The sequence below is a fragment of the Mesoplodon bidens genome (genome assembly GCF_964165515.1).
Source record: "Mesoplodon bidens genome assembly, chromosome: 13".
Lineage (NCBI taxonomy): Eukaryota > Metazoa > Chordata > Mammalia > Artiodactyla > Ziphiidae > Mesoplodon > Mesoplodon bidens.
This window is the reverse complement of record NC_138169.1, coordinates 28,943,140-28,962,347: the sequence shown is the minus strand read 5'-3', so window position 1 is coordinate 28,962,347 and position 19,208 is coordinate 28,943,140. Positions and strand designations below refer to the sequence as shown.

The window sequence follows — 19,208 nt, the reverse complement described above, 5'->3', positions numbered from 1 at the left end:
CTCAAATGATTTCTTAACTACCAACTGCTGGAAAGCAATGTTACTTTCATTGGTATAACATGTAGGTGCATGTTAAAAAACAGATCTGGGCTTCCCTGGTGGCGCAGTGGTTGAGAGTCCGCCTGCCGATGCAGGGGACACGGGTTCGTGCCCCAGTCCGGGAAGATCCCACATGCCGCGGAGCGGCTGGGCCCGTGAGCCATGGCCGCTGAGCCTGTGCGTCCGGAGCCTGTGCTCCGCAGCGGGAGAGGCCACAACAGTGAGAGGCCTATACTTATCTACTTAAGTAGAAAGTACAAAATTGTTATCTGAGTTAAAAAAAAATATGAAACTGCAAACTGTAGTCTAACCTAAGCTATTTTCTTGTTTAGTAGAGCATGAAACCAGAAGTTTGAATTAGTTTAAGCAATTCATGGTTCATAACTTAATGTCTTCCAATGGTGAGATATCTGGCACAGGATACTACTTTATGAGATATATTATTTTCAGATATAAGCCTTCAGTTCATCTGGCTCAACTCTTACCTTTGTTAAGAAGTAGAAAAAATGGGTTTCAAATGTGTATACCTTCCAGAACTGCCAGGTTATAAATGCTTTTGCAGATCATAGCTAAAAATGTATACCTCAATACTAGAAAATATCTTAAAGGCACCTGGAGTGTTCAGTTAGTTGAAACTGAATTTAGTTAAGTTTTATTCAACAAGTTCATGCTTGACTAATGAAGTTTCTAGGTTTCTGATATTCTATGAAATAAATATACCTATCTATTATATATTACATATGTAGAGAGAACTACGTTAGTGCACATATTGTCAAAAAGAACACATCAGGGACTTCACTGGTGGTGCAGTGGTTAAGATTCTGCACTCCCAACGCAGGGGGCCTGGGTTCAATCCCTGGCCAGGGAACTAGATCCCACATGCATACATACCATAACTAAGAGTTCACATGCCACAACTAAGGAGCCCGCCTGCTGCAACTAAGGTGCCAGCGAGTTGCAACTAAAAGAGCCCACCTCCTGCAACTTAAGACCCAGCACGGGACGAAGTGAGAGAGTGGCATGGACTTATATATACTACCAAATATAAAATAGATAGCTAGTGGGAAGCAGCTGCATAGCAAAGGGAGATCAGCTCGGTGCTTTGTGACCAACTAGAGGGGTGGGATAGGGAGGGTGGAAGGAAGACACAAGAGGGAGGAGATATGGGGATATACGTATATGTATAGCTGATTCACTTTGTTATAAAGCAGAAACTAACACACCACTGTAAAGCAATTATACTCCAATAAAGATGTTAAAAAAAAAAACCCAGCACAACCAAATAAATATATAAATAAATATTTTTAAAAAGAACACAATAGAAGCATTATATTAAAAAAAGTTTACAATTTTAATAGAAAAACAATTTTTATGACAGAGCTAAATATACAAGGTAAATTTAATTTTTAAAAAGAAAAATTATTAGTAAGAAGAATAGCAGAATTCTAGTGATAAAAGGACTGAAATAATATTTGGAAATAAACCATCTTTAAAGGAAAATATTAATTCATGCCAGACTCTATTAAAGTGCATAAAAAGGAAATTTATTTTAGAATTTACACCAAAGGCGCATTATAAGTACCTGTGTTACTCTGTCACAATAAGGCAGAAAGCCCAGCCTCAAAGATAACAACACAGCCTTGATCTCATATATTATACAGTCTGCCTCTTAGTACATGCCTCATAAAGAGTGTGTTCCAGAAGTTGAAAACTACAAGCCAATTTCTCTGTCAATAGCTTTGTGAGTAATTCCAGCAACAGAGTAAAAGTCTAACTCCTATCTCGCTAATCCTCTAAAGTCATGTCAGTCTCTCAAGAAACTCCTGATTGTTCTCAATAAAAATTGATACAGGAGGGATATTTTCAGACTTTTTAAACAAGTGAAATCATAAATAGTTATCATATGTAAAAATAAAACAAAAAGTAAATTTTAGGATATCTTTAGATTGTAATTTTTAAAACATTAAATCATCTTATTTGTGATGGTGTATTAAAGTGATGAAAAGAATAACTTGCACAGCCAACAGTACACAGTCACTTTCTTAAGAAGCCCAGCAGGAGAAGGAACTGAACCGAGAGCTGTGCAGAGAGGCTGACGGACCTGCAAAGTAATCCGTCAGGCAGCTTCTTACAGTCAAACTGCTACAGCCTCTTTCTTCAATGCTCACTGTGCTCAATTTAAAATCAAACATCGGCATGGAGGCGCTCAAAGAGGCTTATTTTTCAGTGGCCTCACACACAATTCTGATTTAGATTTATCACATGTACATCGATGTTTTTACCACAAATGGAGAAAGAAAGAAAGAAAAACTGTGGTTTCAGAAGATGGACTCCATGAGAGGCTAGTAATGAATCCTCTGACCGCAGAAAATCAGCCAGCAACAGACTGACAATATTAATTACAGAAAACAATTTCTCAACATCATAACAAAAGGGTATGATAAATTTTTTCTAAAATACCCAATTCACTTTTATAATGAATCAGACTAACAAATATTTATAAATTATTTGTGTACTTTCAAGTGCAGTTTGTTTTGTTACTAATATTTATGCTTTTCTGGTACTAGTTTTTTCCCTGCTCCTGCATCCATATCTTCCCATAACTCTCTGGAAAGTCACAAATATCCCTATGGTTATGGGTAAACCACAAAAGTGGTAAATTCATCAAAATGTATTTTCACCTATGTAATAAATAAATCTGTTGTGAAGTTAAAGTCTCCTAACTTATATAAAATAATCCCATTAATCTATGAAAAATAATAATCATATTAATTTTACTATGGCTCAAACCCTTAGACAAATAACTTTCTGATTACCTGTTAATGTAAAGAAAACTGAGTAAATTTTATATTCATATTTAAACTACTGACTACCTACAAACAAAGTAGCATTTATTAAAATAGGATACACACTTAATTTATACTAACTTCTACTCAGATTTATACAAGTTTTTCAACCTTAATTTTTAAATACACACATCATTTTTTTCAAACATTATTAATCAGGTATATACAAAAGTGAAATATGACATCCAAGCCAGACTGTGATTTTTAAAATAATGAACCTCTAAACAGCTAGTAATGTATCAATACAATGTGTAAAATTCCAATAAAATACAGGTATATTCTTATAGAAATGTTAGTTAGTCCTATAGTACCGAGCGATATTTACAAGCAAACATGATCCAAACAGCACATGCAGATTCAGGGTAAGTAAACACTCGGACACGAACTGCCAGTCGCACCTGGTCTCCACGGCAACAGATTATTTCTTCACAGAAAGGAGACCTACAGAAGAAAGAAAATGTATTCAATTAAGAAATGAATTTAGGTTTTACTTTCTTATTCCCAAGAAAGTCAGTATTTTAAATGATTTTTAGGGATAGGGAGGGTGGGAGGGAGATGCAAGAGGGAGGAGATACGGGGATATATGTATCCGTATAGCTGATTCACTCTGTTATACAGCAGAAACTAACGCACCATTGTAAAGCAATTATACTCCAATAAAGATGTTAAAAAAAATGATTTTTAAAAATCCTGTCTCTGCTACGGATGGCTCTGTAATTTTGGTGAAACTATTCAAATTATAAACTATTTCCTCATAGTCTATAAATTTTTAAAGTGACGCTAGATAAGATCAGTGATCCTCAACTAGATTGACCAAAACCATTGGGAAAATTATCCCGAACTCTCTAGAGCTACATTCCGGTCCTAATGAATCACAACCTGTGGCAGGAGGATACATCATAAGAGCTGCCTGTGTGACTCTGAAGTCATTCCTAAATGAGAGCCATACTGATGGCTGAGATTAAGTCAGAAATATCTGTGATGTCACAATCCACCTACCGAAGACATGTGGCAAAGGCGCGCCGCGCATTTCTATACACAAAGTGTATCGGGAACCCTTTAAATGTGTGACCATCGGGTACAGCCCTCCTGATGGCGTCCTGAAATTCTTCATTGCCCGCAGATATACTGGTTGTACGCTCAAATTCATAAGATGCCAGAGCTGGTGATAAGAGATAGGAAAGCTGGTCTTCCCAAACAGTAGTGAGGCCAAGATCCTACAGCAATCGAAAGGGAAATTGATTATTTTACTGATTATTTTAATAATTGATTATTTTAATGTATGCCAAAAGATTTTTAAAACCTGTCATAATTTTCTTAATTTCCTATGATAATAAGGATACACAGAAGTAAAAATTATAAAAGGAACCACAGGTATCAGGTTTTACTTCTTAGAGAAACAACAAAAATTGGCCAATGCAATGATGTTAGTGAAGGCTCCAAATCCTGTACTTCCTTAATGTCCACAAGACCATAAGGAATCATCCTACTGTGGAAGACACAGTGTCACTGAATTCTGAGGTCACTTTTTTTTTTGCGGTACGCGGTCCTCTCACTGTTGTGGCCTCTCCCGTTGAGGAGCACAGGCTCCAGATATGCAGGCTCAGTGGCCATGGCTCACGGGCCCAGCCACTCCGCGACATGTGGGATCTTCCCGGACCGGGGCACGAACCCCTGTCCCCTGCATTGGCAGGTGGACTCTTAACCATTGCGCCACCAGGGAAGCCCTGAGGTCACATTTTATTTAACTTTAAAGAGTTTAGCAAGATTGAATCTGCTTAATTTGATTGCTCCCACCATAAATTCAACTGTAGTATGGGAGAAAAGTCAACAAATTGCATATATAATTAAACTCAAATATTTACCAAGCATTTATTCTGTAAAAGGTACCGAAGAGCACAGGCTTTAGGCCCTCAGGAAACTTAGAACATGTTGAAGGCAATTCTAACGTCATTTATAATATCAAATGAACTATTGCTATCTAGACACGTGATTTTTTTTAATGTTACAAACAAACTCAAAATTCTAAATATTTTGATTATCATAACAGATCTAATTTCACATTCAGTTTCAACTGGTTTCAAGTGATTCCAAGGTCTATGATCACCTATACTTTTCCTCGGAATCCCAATTGCTGGTTTACAGACACCACTAACTTAGCTAGTGATCATCAATGGCATCCGGCTCAGTTTTGTTTTCTTTTTCTATACAAGGTAACTCTTATAATGTAATAAAATACCGGTTTCATTTGTGAACAGGAGCTAAGAAAACTAAAAGGCAATACAAGCAATGGAGGGCACAAGGCAGGGGCTTTGGCTTCCAGCGGTGCAGTGAGCCGGGGCCCTGACCCACCTATTGCTGCAAACACACTACAGATGCCACATTAAATACTTCCCAAAACACATTCCTAAATGCTTTGAGGAGTTGGCAAGTAGGTAAGATTTTAGAGGCCAAAGCTAAGAGTAATTGGGAGCCCAGAGAACATACTTGATAATCAGCTTGCCTTTGATGGTCTCAAGGAACATGAGTATCAGGGCTCATCCAAGGTGGGGAGTCTACTAGGGAATCCCAAAAGGTGAATTAGAAATCAATCTTCTGCAGAAGTTTTGGACTCTAGTCTTTTGTTGGTTATATGTGTGGCAAATAACTTTTCCCACTCCAAGGCTGCTTTTTCACTCTCTTAATGATTTCTTTTGATGAACGTAAGTTCTTAAAATATACTAATCTTTTCCTTTATGATTAGTTCTTTTTATGTTTCCTTTAAGGCCCTTTACAAAAGAAATCTAAATGACTAATAAGAAGCTTGATCTCATTAGTAATCAGGGAAATGCAAATTAAAGACACAATGAGGATACCATCTTACATCTACCTACTTTAATGTAATAGAAAAACAAAACAAACTAAACAAACCTGGAAAAAAATGAATATGAAAAAAATTAACCCAATATTTTCAATGGGAAATTATTTGAATAAGTACTTTAAAAAGAGGAAATCCAAATTCACAAAAGTCTGAACAAGTCCACCGTTCTTCATTTCTAGAAGGAAGTAATAAATTCTCGAAGTATTGGTGAGTTTAGAAATTTTTGAATCTCAGAACTTTACTCTCATGATTTTCAAAACTACAAGCTTCATAAAGGAAGGGATTGAATTTGCTTTGTTTAGGGCTAGAATATTGATTGGCACTATTTTACATGCCCCCCCCAAAATTATTAAATACATAAACAAATGAAAAAACTGCACGAAAGCACAAACGTCAGTGTTAATTACCTTCCTGTGTTCCGACACTAGTAGCCTGAGCTGCATTTCAATTTCATTGCTTGTCACTGAAGCATCGATTGTGGACGCACACAGCGGAGGGAAGGGAGGAAGGGACGTGGTGGCCCCTGGAGCACACACGGATTTAATTGCTTCCTCACTCATGGGTTTCCATTTGGACTCATCATTCAAATCAAACACACAGCCTTCTACTGAGTCAGAGGGCTGACAGTTTCCCAGGAACATCTGATGATTGAAAACACAACCGATTGTTCGATACGGGTACAACGGTTTGGGCTGTTCAGCAGCTGAAGGCTCATCAGGACTGGTAGGTTTGTGGAGGTACCTAAAAAAGGTTAATCATAATTTTATATAATAAGAACTTAAAAATTAAGACAACAGCAGCTTATTGAGGAAAAAAATTATTCTAACACTTAAGGTCATAACTATTTCCCAGGACTACAGTTTAATACTTGTTTTTCCTTCTTCTATTTCCACAATTTGATTACTCTATGTTAACTGTATGGCACATCTTATGATATAGAACCAGTTTTATTCCTTTAACACAAGAACATATTCTGTGTATAGCATTAAGATCAAAAACATTTATCAGATAACAAAATAATTTAGTTACACATTTTTAGGTACAACTAACTAAAATGATTATCAACCACGGAAAAAGAAAACCCAGGAAAATAAGAAGAGGGCCCAGGGCTGTGTCTTCAGGAACTCCCACATTTGAAGATAAAATGAAGGAAAACCGAGAACAGCCAAAGAGGAATAATGAAAACTGAAACACAGTGCTACGAGAGAAGCTAAGGAAGAGAATGTTCTAGGAAGGAGGGAACATTTCGCTCTTTCAAAATCTGATGACACTGAAAAAAAGTACAGTGGATTTACCAACACAGAGTTGGTAACCACATCAAATTTTCAAAAGAAATGATTTACAACTTGTATTTTTAGGCTTAGGGACGATCATCAGGAAAAACATATGCCAGGACATCCCTGGTGGTCCAGTGGTTAAGACTCCACACTTCCACTGCAGGGGGCACGGGTTGGATCCCTTCTCGGGGAACTAAGATCCCGCACGCCACGTGGCACGCACGGCCAAAAAAAAAAAGAAAAGAAAAAACATAAGCCAATTACACAAAATTAAAAATAAACATAATTCATTTTTTATTAATATCATGTTGGTAAAGAACATTTTAGGTGTACAAATTTTCTTAGAGTTTAGTTCCTAGCTATCTTACTTAATTTTTTACATAACCAAAATTATCAATACGTGTCTTTGAGTATCATCAATACAAACAAAGAACCTATAGTTTACAATATTTACACCTTCATGTTACTATCCTTATAAACTTAGCTGACAAACCTGTGTCCTGTTAAACTCTCCCAAAAAGTGATGGTTCCATCAGTCCCACACGTCATAACCCATGCGTGGGGCACTCCCTTGGCCTTTGTCCCGACACAGACAAAGGCTTCCAGCCCATATCCAAGAAGGAGGCTGCACAGGAGGTTGGCATGGTCTTCACAGTCTCCCTGGAAATGAAAGGAAGTAAAGTTAACTATTTACTCCTTCATATTGTTTCCTCTTTAAATATTTAAATACAAAATTGCAATTAAAAAGTATTATTAAATTTTCACTTTTAATCATTAGTCCAGTGTTAAGCTAAAACAATGAGGGGAAAAAAGAACATACAAATTTTAAAAGCACCTATTTTACAAAATCAGTGCCTACAAATCTGATAGGCATTAATATGTATACTTTAAGATTCCAAAGTTTATAAAGAACTCATACAACATAGAAGAAAAGCAGTAAGAATTTAAAGATAAATAGCTAAGGGGCATGAACACACAAGCTGACAAATCATATAGTAGGAAATGAAAATAAACGGGAAAATACTCAAACTTAAATTAAAACAATGAATTAAAGTATCTATACATGATCGTTTTAAGGAAATACATACATAGAAAAAAATGATTGGATAAAAGAACAACAGAACACCAACAATAGCTACAATTAGCATAGATTATATATATATAGTTTCCCCTTCTCTTGTCTAAACTCTCTTTGATAATGTTATATTACTTTCACAATTTAAAAAATTATGAAACAACAAAAATAATAGAAAATATCTGACATTTTCTGTGAAAAAGGTATTAAAATTAATTAACAGTAAGGGTATAATTATATGAAGATATGTATTTAAGTGTACGACTACAGGTAATATACAAAAGCAAAAATAACTATTGAGTTCAGTGCTAGAATGAGGGATGATTTCTTTCCCCCCAAATTTTGCATTAGTGGCTCTACACTGCTGTCTTTTAATTAACAATAATAAAACAAATAGCATCTTATAATTGTTAAATTGACTTTTGAAAAATATAATATCTAACCTTTTAGACCCAGTTATTTCTATACATGAGATTTTGTATTAGAAAAAAATTTCAAAAGAAAAATAACAATACAACCAAAGACATTCAATGCAAAAATTCATTCACAGTGATATCAAAAAAACTGGAAGCAAGCCTAACTTAGCCAAAAGAAGCAGTTCCTATGATGGCAAAACAGATCCTATGACAGCAAAACAGTTAAGCAGATCTTGTATATCAACTCATGAAAACTTTATTCAGCCATTAAAAGATGGAGATCATAATGACTGTAGCAACACATAGGAAAATGTTCAAAGCATAATGCTAATTTATACAAGCAGGGCACAAATTTTTATTTATATCAATTATAATTATGGAAAAAATCATATATACACAGGAGAGAAACATAAAAATATAAAAATAGATGAAAAATAGAATTATGGGTAAAATTTCACCTTTACTGTTGTAAAGCTATTGTTTGTGCAAGAAAAATATTTTAAATAATTTTCAAACTTCTAAGTCAAGCTGTGCTATCTCTTCAAATAAACTCAGGTAAAGAAAATAAAACAGAGAATCAAAGGGGGTGATTATTTGTTTTACAAAAGAATTATTTAGATAATAATTTAAAATATGTACCATTCCTACTATATTTGAAATTTTTATTTTAAGTTTAAATCCATACATACAACTTCTGGGAACTACAACTTGGGAATAAATCAAAATAATTTTTTTGATAAGTAATGTTTAACTGTTTTCAATTGTCTTTAAAAATCTTTCCAATTGACAAATGAATCTCTAATCTAAATGGTTTCTTCCAATGTATAAGCTTTGCCTTGTGAATACCCATATGTACTATTTACACAACTTCAGACTAAAAATTATTTCAAAACAATAATACATTAAAGAAATTTATTTTTTCTGTTGTGTTTCAACAGAGTTGGAATGCTATAGTCTTGTTTTCATAATATCATCAAAATTTTTAGAACACAGAAAATTAGAAAATATACCATAATATATAAAATTAGTTTACTGAAATCAATTAATTTACGTTCAACATCAATATATATACACAAATTCTTAAATATATACTTATCTTTGAAACTAAATACCGTGCAATCCAACATTTTTTTCCATATTCATTTTGTAACTGCCATTTTCTCTTTAAAAAAAAAAAAAGTACCATCTAAGCAAATTTTAACCCATGAATAGTACTAAAAGACCATGGTTCTGGTCTTGGTGCTATATCTAATTCACTGTTTACCTCTCCACCTTGGTTTCTGACACTATAGTACTTGCAGGTCCCTACACCTCACAAAAATCACATTATGTTAAATAAGAAATTACACGAGAAGATAAAGATGTGAAGTTTTTTTTAATGTACTGACATTTAAATGTTAAGGAAAATGATGAAAACAAGACCCTGACTTGTTCAAATTGACAATACGTACTTTTTTCCGAAGTTAATTCTTTTACAAATATATCATAAACTCGCAATAACTATGATGTACTGGTTTTTAGTTCTATTATGTGTGTAGGATACCTTGTTTCTACAGAGAAAGGCCAGCAGAGTGCACCACTGTTCCTGTTTACCTCCTCCTCCGATAACAGGGGCTCTTTCATAACCAAGGACATTAACAAATCTTGCTGCTTGCCTTGGAGTATCCAGAAGCCTCCCAGCTCTAAGTGGTTTAACATAAGAACAGACTGGTCTATTTATCCCATTTTCATCCTGGAGGAGAAGGGGAAAACATTATCTGTAATGACAGGTTAATCATTCCCAATTTTAACACTTTTTCTTAGAATACATTAATGAGAGAAAGTAATTCTGGACACCACTTGAGTGCTCACCTTACACGCAGCACTAGGCTGCTGAGTGTTGTGCATGCAATTTTTCTTTTAATCCTCATAACATCTCTTATTATTTTCATTTCATCGATAAAGAAACTGAAGCTACACGCAGAGCAACTAAGCCCATGTGCCACAACTACTGAGCCCTCATGCCACAACTACTGAGCCCTTGTGCCACAACTACTGAAGCCCACACACCTAGAGCCCATGCTCTGCAACTAGAGAAGCCACCACAATAAGAAGCCCGCACACTGCAATGAAGAATAGCCCCCGCTCGCTGCAACTAGAGAAAGCTGGCGCACAGCAACGAAGACGCGACGCAGCCAAAAATAAATAAATAAAATTAAAAAGAAATAAAGTTAAAGAAACTGAAGCTACAGCTATTATACAACAGAGCCAGGATTCAAACACTGAGCCATCTGACTCCAAAGCCTGTGACAGTAAGAACTTAAACCATCATACGACCCAGCAATCCCACTCCTGGATGTACATCCAAAGCAACTGAAATCAGCATCTCAAAGAGATACCTGCACACCCATCCCAGGTCACTGCAGCATTATTCACAACGGCCAAGTTATGGAAACACCTAAGTGTCCATCAAGGGGTGAATGGATAAAGAAGGTGTGGTGTGTATGTATACACAACAGGACATTATTCAGCTCTTCCATGTGCCATTTCTCTGATCCACTTCCTTCCTCCCTCCCTGTGCAGGTCCCCTCTCTGGTCCGGGATTCCACAGGGCAGTGAATAACCACACCCTAGACTATATAAAGAGCAGGGAGCCAGTTATACCTCAACTGGTTTCTCTTCACCCTTGTCCTGAGGTCACCTGCCCAGTCATTCAACGTATAGATAACACTACTGGAAAGTCAGAAGCCACTTCCCGCATTTCCACCAAAAGTCAACTAGGTTTCCCATTCTCAAGCTCCTCACCTAGAAACTGAACCATTTTTAGCCTGTTCTAAAATCCAGAGAATGTAGGTTAAAGCTAGACTAATGTATAGGATCTGAGAAATACTACCCAAAATACACTATACTCATATGAAAGCACCTACTCGAGGCTGAATACATATAAAATATTTGAATGGTTCCTCAGAAGTTGTTAAAAAAAAACAAATGGATCTGATCATTTATCTTATGTTGGTTCATTAATAAGAGAAAACGGGCTTAGGATACAGAAAAAGTAGAGGCAGAGGGACTTCCCTGGCGGTCCAGCATTTAAGACTCTGCGCTCCCAAGGCAGAGGGCCCAGGTTCGATCCCTGGTTAGGGAACTAGATCCCACATGATGCAACTAAAGATCCCGCGTGCCCAACTAAGACCTGGCACAGCCAAATAAAAATAAATAAATATTTTAAAATTATAATAAAAATAAACAATAAAGGTAGAGATATACAACTAAATTGCTGTAAAATATTGCTGGTCACCAGCTTAGAGATCTGGGTTAAATAAAATTATTACATGTAATACTGTTTGCCTTAAAAAAGTACCCTAACAAAAAAATACATGCCTACACTCCTAATTCTGCACATGAAAGTTCAATTTATATATAAATTGCAAAGTGTCCCAGTACTTATTTAGTACAAAGTATCTATCAAGGACACACTCCAAGTTAAACAAAATGAGTTTTCATCTAGTTTAAATCAAATATATTCAAAAAAGGTTTAGAAAAACAATTGAAAAAGAAAACCAAAATAAAACAAAGATTGTGTTATGTCACTCACCTACTTACTACTGTAAGAGAGTACTACAAAATCAGCATTCTATTTTATAAATAAACTTTCATTTGTCTGGAATAAATACATTTTACAAATTCAAGTTAAATGAAATTTACATTTACAACAGTAAATCTCAAATACAGGGAGGGGTGAAGCTTTTCTCATACAACTTACAAACCTGTGCAAAAATCTTAACCAGCCGTGAATTGTGTGAGGGTCGAATTTGCAAATATTCTCTCCACCACTGCTTAGCATACACAAGAAATAACCGCTCTTTCTCTGCAGTTTTCTGACGTTCCAAAGCAAGCTTGAAATTAAAAAAATATATATCAATTTATATTCATTCTGCTTAATTAATTACTTCAAATATGTAACAAATCTCTGCATTTCCTCCATCGTTACCAGTACCCTAATCGAAGACACCACCATCTCTTGTCTGTAAGGGCCTAACTGGTCTCCCTGTTCTCACACTTCCCAGGACAATCCAGTCTCCATACAATAGTCAGAGCCACCATTTTTGACCCCAGACAAAAATTTTTAAATAATGAGTCATATTGTCCTTCTCTTGCTTAAAACTAATAAATGATAATTTTCTAAAAAGAGAACACTTTCTACAATTAACAGGTAAATATACTACTATGAAAACACACACACAAAGAAGAGAAATTCAGGATTATTTACCTGTGTGTTCACTACTTCCTGAGATAATGTTTGACTGAGTGGTGGGTACATCTCAAGTTTTATATTTAAAATTCCCACAGAAACTTTTGATTCTGTGCCTGTAAATGTAAATAAATGTAACTTCAGAAGTTTTAATACTATATATATTTAGTCAATCAAAGTTTAACCAAAATAATTTAAGAATTTTTGTACTTTACCACTTACATGGAATAAAGATAATATTTAATGTCACCTTTAATATTCATATTAAAAATGAACCAAATCAAATTAGTTTTTATTTTGTTCAAAGGCCTTTATCTAGTTATAAGGAGATTACCTATTTTCTTAGCTTCCAAATCACATTTTAAAGGACTTTTCAGACCTAAAGAATTTATGATTCTTGATTTTTATCTTCATTAAAGACAAAGTCAAAGCAACTGGTTTTTTCTTCTTGTTCTTTTTTTTAGTATCAATAATGTATATGTGTCAATCCCAGTCTCCCAATTCCTCCCATCCCACCCCGCCTTGGTATCCATTCATTTGTTCTCTACGTCTGTGTCTCTATTTCTGCTTTGCAAATAAGATCATCTGTACCATTTTTCTAGATTCTGCATATATGCATTATTACACAATATTTGTTTTCCTCTTTCTGGCTTACTTCACTCTGTATGACACTCTCTAGGTCCATCCACGTCTCTACAAATGACCCAATTTCATTCCTTTTTATGGCTGAGTACAAAGCAACTGTTAACACCTCATTCTCAGAAAATATTTATACATTTTGTCACATAGAGTAATTTCCACTTATCCCTTCCCATTTTTCACATGTGAGTACAAATTTTTAATCCACGCCTGGATCTAAAGAATTAGAAAACAAATATACTTCACGCCAGAACTATTTAATATTTCTTTGATGAATCAGAAATTTTCTGGTCATTCTATGACTATTGTGTTAGGTCTATATTTGAAAACAAATAAAAGGTATCTATTTTGAGAATAAATATCCTGGGACTTCCCTGGTGGTCCAGTGGTTAAGACTCTGCACTCCTAATGCAAGGGCCCCGGGTTCAATCCCTGCTCAGGGAACTAGATCCCCCATGCCGCAACTAAGACCCAGCACAGCCAAATAAATAAATAAATAAATATATTTTTAAAAAAATCTCCTACATAGAGCTTTCTCCCTACTATTTACTTATGGAAAAATGTATTCTGGGTTCTAACTTATCAAAATCTAAATTACTAAAGCTCTATTGTCCACTGGCCAAGTTTAACTCTGTAACCTAATTTCAATACCACAAGTATTGGGTCAGCCAAAAGGTTCGTCCAGGTTTTTCCATAAGATCTTTTTGATCAACCCAGTAGTTGCATAATATGTAGTGTTTAAAACAGTGCAGGTTTTATTTTTTCATTCCACTAGCAAATATGTATTACATATCAGGTAGCATGCAAGAGTCCAGGAAAACAATGGTGACAAGACAGGTACCATCTCCGTTCTCAAACAATACTACCATTGATACTGACATTGAGCAAATTAGCCCTTCTTTGAGCCCCTTTCCCACCTGTAAAAGGTTAGAAGAATACCTACTCCATGTTCTGCAAGAACCGCTGGTACAGGAAGGCCCTGGCACTGATGGGATGCGCAGTATTCTGGGCTGTGCTAGGATGGAGGTTGTCACGTATGGGTGAGTGCATTCGTGCGTGTGTGAAGAATCTTAACTTTCTTTATAGCAAATAAATTTGGAGGAAAAAAGCCGTCAAGATTTCTTTATGCATCTCACAGAAAAAAAAATTTTCCTTTAGACAAGGCCAGAGTGACTGTGAAGTTCTATACTCACACTACTCAAGACATTTCCTAAAACTATAATACTGGAGTCCAACTGTAATTCCAATGAAACTCTTTTTACACGTTTCCCCCTTGGCTTACAAAGGCATTGTTAAAATGTAAAATGTACTTACAAACCAACTGTGGCTATAAAAAGGTAACAGTGATATTAATCATCATACCTACACCCATAAGTTCCACAGTAAGATTGGTCACTCCATTTTCTGAGCCCAAAACCGATCGCCATTCAAGAAAATAGGATGCTACTAAAGTGGTCTCGGCAAATATGTCGGTTTTGATTAGCACCATATGAACTGGGTCACTTATTGATAACATTGTTGTTGAATCAGCCATTCTAGTTCCATCACCTAGCAACATAAACAAAAAAAAAATTACACCACATTACATATCCAGTTAGACCAACGTAAAAGAATACTTTCATTGAAAAGGATACTAATAATAAACAAATAAAATCAAACAGAGCAAGTTGGCAATGCCTCAGGAAGCATGCTACAGACTGGGAATAAAAGTACAGTCCTATCTGTATCACTAACTTTTGAGAGGACTGGTGGAACTGTGACAAGTTACCTAGTTACTTAATGCATATTGGTGTTTTCTGACCTCTAAGAGGTAAGTCTGCTCTTCAAAAGTACATAAATAATATATGCTACCACAATAAAAGGCCTTCAAATATGTCAACATTCCCCTTTAATATTTCCCTTTAATAAAGGCACCATTATACCATTATCCCCCTTTAATAAAGGTATTTTAGGAATAAAATACCTTTATCCCAAAACCTCTAGAAACAACCACTGTATTATCTACACAAAACTGAAAGATCCAGCACCTTGGAGCTAGCAATTTAAGCCATTTACTGCCTTATTAAGGTAACATTTTTCACCGGGTAAAAAAATAACAAAATTTTAGTAGTGCATTAGCCATCTCAGTAATCTAAAATTCTGAACATATAATTATAAAACTGTTAAGTTTACAAATATATTATAAAGATTTTGATATTGACAACTAAAATATGTAAGATACCTTTACAGAAAGAAACAATGTGAAATAATTACAGTAATCAAGCATCATAATTTTAAAGTCATAAAAATGAGTAATAGATTCACATCTAAACTTTGATTGTAAAAGTTACGTGACATCGTAAATCTAGCCATCTTTCATAAATGAGGAGGATCCTGTCTCATTCTCCACCTAACAAGCATTTAAATTTTTATTACTAAAGAACCAACCATTAAAACAGTCAAAAAATAATATTCAGGGAAAACTAATTTGCAAAAATAAAGCAAGAAGGTAGGTATAAGTAGTTTAAGTAGAAAAAAGCAGCGAGGGAAAAAAAAATAAAACAAAAGACTGGGAGATTCATCCATTATAAATCTCTCCGTAAGCAGAAGTTGTTTATTGCAGAAGTTGTACTGCAATAAAACCTAACAAAGATTTACAAAATTAAATGGCAATTTATTATTGCTCCTTACCTAAATTTTCTCTGTGTACTTCAAGTAAAAAGCCATCATGAAAATCTGGTTCACAGGCACATGGAACAGGTTTAGAACGAAAACGTTGGTTTCGAAAATGTAAACATAAAGTAAAGGTTGAACAAGCTTGTCCTGGTAAAGGCTCAGGTTCTTGCAGATGTTCCAAGAAAGCTTTTCCACCCAAAACCTGAAGGTAAAGATACCTCCGTGTTGGATCAATATTAGCTGTAAAGTGTAGCAATATATATGAGGAAACTGCCAATTAACTTAAGCAATGTGATCAAGACAATAGGAAATAATAACTTGACAGAAATAAAACCAAAGACTAAATAAAGAGTAACATATTTACTAGATACCAGGCCCCTGTGTACCCCGCAAAGAAAAGATACCTAATACGATATCTTTTTCTGAATTTACACTCTGGCTACTTTCTCCCAGCTAGAAAGGAGTCAGAGCCAAGGTTTAGGATACCTTTATTTTTTAGTTGCTTATCCAACACTCCTTCACCTCCACAAACCAACTCAGTCAATTACCAACTCAGCTAGTATACTTGTTAGATAATTACACTGCCATTAAAAAAGCAAGGCTGTACAATTTATAAGATATATTAATAAAATATGAGAAACAGGTGGTCCTGTTTTTGCTTCTACCCAGCTATAAATTAAATCTTCTGATATACTTCATGCAAAATAGAATCTAAGTTTTTTGGATGATTAATCACAAAAATATAAGTATTTCATTCTGGAAAAAAAACATCAAAATGTTTTCTATCAAATACCAAACAGTACAGCCCATCAATATGCAGTACTATCCACATCTAAATTAACGTTAAAAAGAAATACACATACTTTTTTTTAACGTTGATTGTCTGTCAGTAAAGCCAACAGGTTGTTTTGGAGAGGAAGGGAGTTCTTGATCAACATTATCCTAGAATGGCAGAAAAAAATCAAAACAAATTAGAAAAAAAAAATTATAGTTAGGCAAGGAAATGCCAATAATGGGACTAAGAACTGAACCAAAAGTAGATAGGATAAAACCCCCTCAAAATGTCCTTACTTTCCTAGCATAGTTAAAATAATGAAAAGCCTGCCAAAACAGTAATGCAACTGGTCACTCCTAAAGTCTAACACGAAGGAATTAATGTTCAAGCCATGTCCACAGAATGCTAAAACAAATTCTTAACACTTTACAGAAGGTTAAATTTTCTCCAAACCTCATATAACATCTGGCTTGTGATTCCACCAGGACCAGAACTGATTTTAATAAGGAAGTGACACATTCACACAGCAGAAGCTGTTACTAGGTCAATTTTTATAACAAATGAGTTAATAAACCTCAAAAACCAAAAAAGGATGCTGTACTAAAACACTTATTCCCTGGTGTATTATGAAGTCCATCTAATTTTCACAATATATTACCTAGGTATTGAGGTCACAGTCTCTCATCACTGCCTCAGTTTCAAAAGAAGACCTACTTACTAATCTGTGCACTGAGAGGCTGTCACCTCACTACTGACCTATTTGTATGAAAAGATTTGAAGGTTCTTATGCAGACAATTATTTTCGTAAAGAAACTGATAATTTGTTCATCTTAGAAAACACAGTGCCAAAAGAATGTGTTTATTTTAAAAATAAGCTTAATCTAGAAAAACTATAGAATATTAGTAAAAAAGAATTAGGTTGTAGTGAACTAATTTGACTAATATATATACTTAAAGTTACAGACCTAGAAAATAACAAGAGAAAACTCCCACTGTAAAGGGAATAATCAGGTCCATAACTCCAGTTTCACTGAGGCATAATCCTACCTGCCCCATTCAAGGGTAGAGTAGCTCATACTTGAGACAAGGATATTACTAGACAAACTGGTCTTATTTAAAAAGTAGTTTTACTAAAAGGAGAGGCCCCAAATATGGACCCTACGAGCAGCAGTAAGCATGAGAATATACTCAGACTCTCAAATTTTTTCCTCTAAGAGATTACTCACAGTAACAAAATTAAGTTCTTTCATCACATCATCAATGATTCCCCGGCGTCTAAGGGCTTTGATCAAATCTTCCGTTGATAACTGTTGTTGATCAGGTGCCAGTTCTTCCCGTATGGTCTCAGCAAGGATTTCTCTTATCCTGCCATGGACATCCATCTATGCAGAAAACTCGCATTACGACTTAAAACGTTACAAATCAGTCAAAGATTGCCAACTAGCTAACCTCTTTCTAAAATACTGACCCGCCCCCCAAAAAATAATAATCATAATGAGTGTAGATAGACTAAATTCAGAAAGACCTCTAAAGTAACAATAAATGTGAAATTGTCACCGAAATTCACTGAGAATAAAGATAACGTTTTTAAAAGGAAAAAAAACTTTAAAGATGAATTTTTTAGTAGAAGTTCTAGAAATAAGCTCTACTGCTTATCTATTACCTTTGCTAGCATTTCCCCACAAATAACACTCAACCGAAACAAGCTTTTTGAGAGTAGAGCAGAGACCTGCAGGAGACGATCAAAGGCTAAATGTCAGCTTTCAACTTTTTATATGTGACCGTGAGTTAACTGAGTGACCCTTTATGAATCTGGGGGACACAGTGCCGTGTCAGGACCACGGCGGGGCTGAAAGACGCCGACACTCTGCACAGGCGCGCGGGGGGCGGGAAGCGGCTGCTGCGGAGCCCCAGCTGAGCCCCAAGGAACGGCAGCACTTCCACTCCAGAGCACCGGCAGCCCCTCCGCCGCCACCTCCCCGCTGAAGCGACGGCCTGCGGCCCCACAGCCGTGCTCGACGCGACTCCGCGGGGCTTGCCTCCCGCCCCAGCCCGGCCCCCGCCGCCCGCCCCGCCTCGCCTCGCCTCGCCTTGCTCAGCTGCTGGTGGATGAGCTGCTTCAGCTCGGACGCCTTCTCCGGAGGCAGCGACATGCTGGGCTCCCCTTCGGCGGCCCCAGCCGCCGCAGCGTCTCCGCGGCGGAGCGAGAGCCCGCGACCGCTCGACTCGCGCGCTCCCGGGCCGCCGCGTCAGGCCGGCGGGGAAACCGGACGGCGCCAACTGCTGTTTCCAAACGGCGGCCGGGCTGCCCCCGCGCCGCCTGTCAGTCATCTCGGCCGGCAACCCCCGCTCGGCCCCGCCCGCCGCCTCCGCGCGATGCCCGCCGGCTCCCCGC

At 36.4% G+C, this 19,208-nt stretch overlaps 1 protein-coding gene across 1 annotated transcript; it reads right to left on the bottom strand.

Annotated features, from left to right (window-relative positions):
* Window positions 1–1,561: 1,561 nt before the first annotated feature.
* CEP76 (centrosomal protein 76) lies at window positions 1,562–19,134 on the bottom strand. Its single transcript, XM_081253237.1, has 12 exons — window positions 18,904–19,134; window positions 18,040–18,195; window positions 16,902–16,980; window positions 16,054–16,278; window positions 14,746–14,931; window positions 12,763–12,860; window positions 12,260–12,388; window positions 10,057–10,245; window positions 7,516–7,682; window positions 6,153–6,486; window positions 3,885–4,102; window positions 1,562–3,326 (listed from the first exon to the last, which is right to left on the bottom strand). The coding sequence occupies exons 1-12, from the start codon at window positions 18,964–18,966 to the stop codon at window positions 3,188–3,190; spliced, it is 1,983 nt and encodes a 660-aa protein (XP_081109363.1). The 5' UTR covers window positions 18,967–19,134; the 3' UTR covers window positions 1,562–3,187.
* Window positions 19,135–19,208: the final 74 nt, after the last annotated feature.

Excerpts from the sequence above, each read along its gene's own strand:
- CEP76 (XM_081253237.1), bottom strand. The coding sequence starts at position 18,966 with ATGTCGCTGCCTCCGGAGAAGGCGTCCGAGCTGAAGCAGCTCATCCAC. Across the intron at positions 6,487-7,515 it reads GAGAGTTTAACAGGACACAG|GTACCTCCACAAACCTACCA; the intron begins GTTTGTCAGCTA and ends AACCTTTTTTAG. Across the intron at positions 3,327-3,884 it reads GCCTTTGCCACATGTCTTCG|GTCTCCTTTCTGTGAAGAAA; the intron begins GTAGGTGGATTG and ends TTTCTTCTGTAG.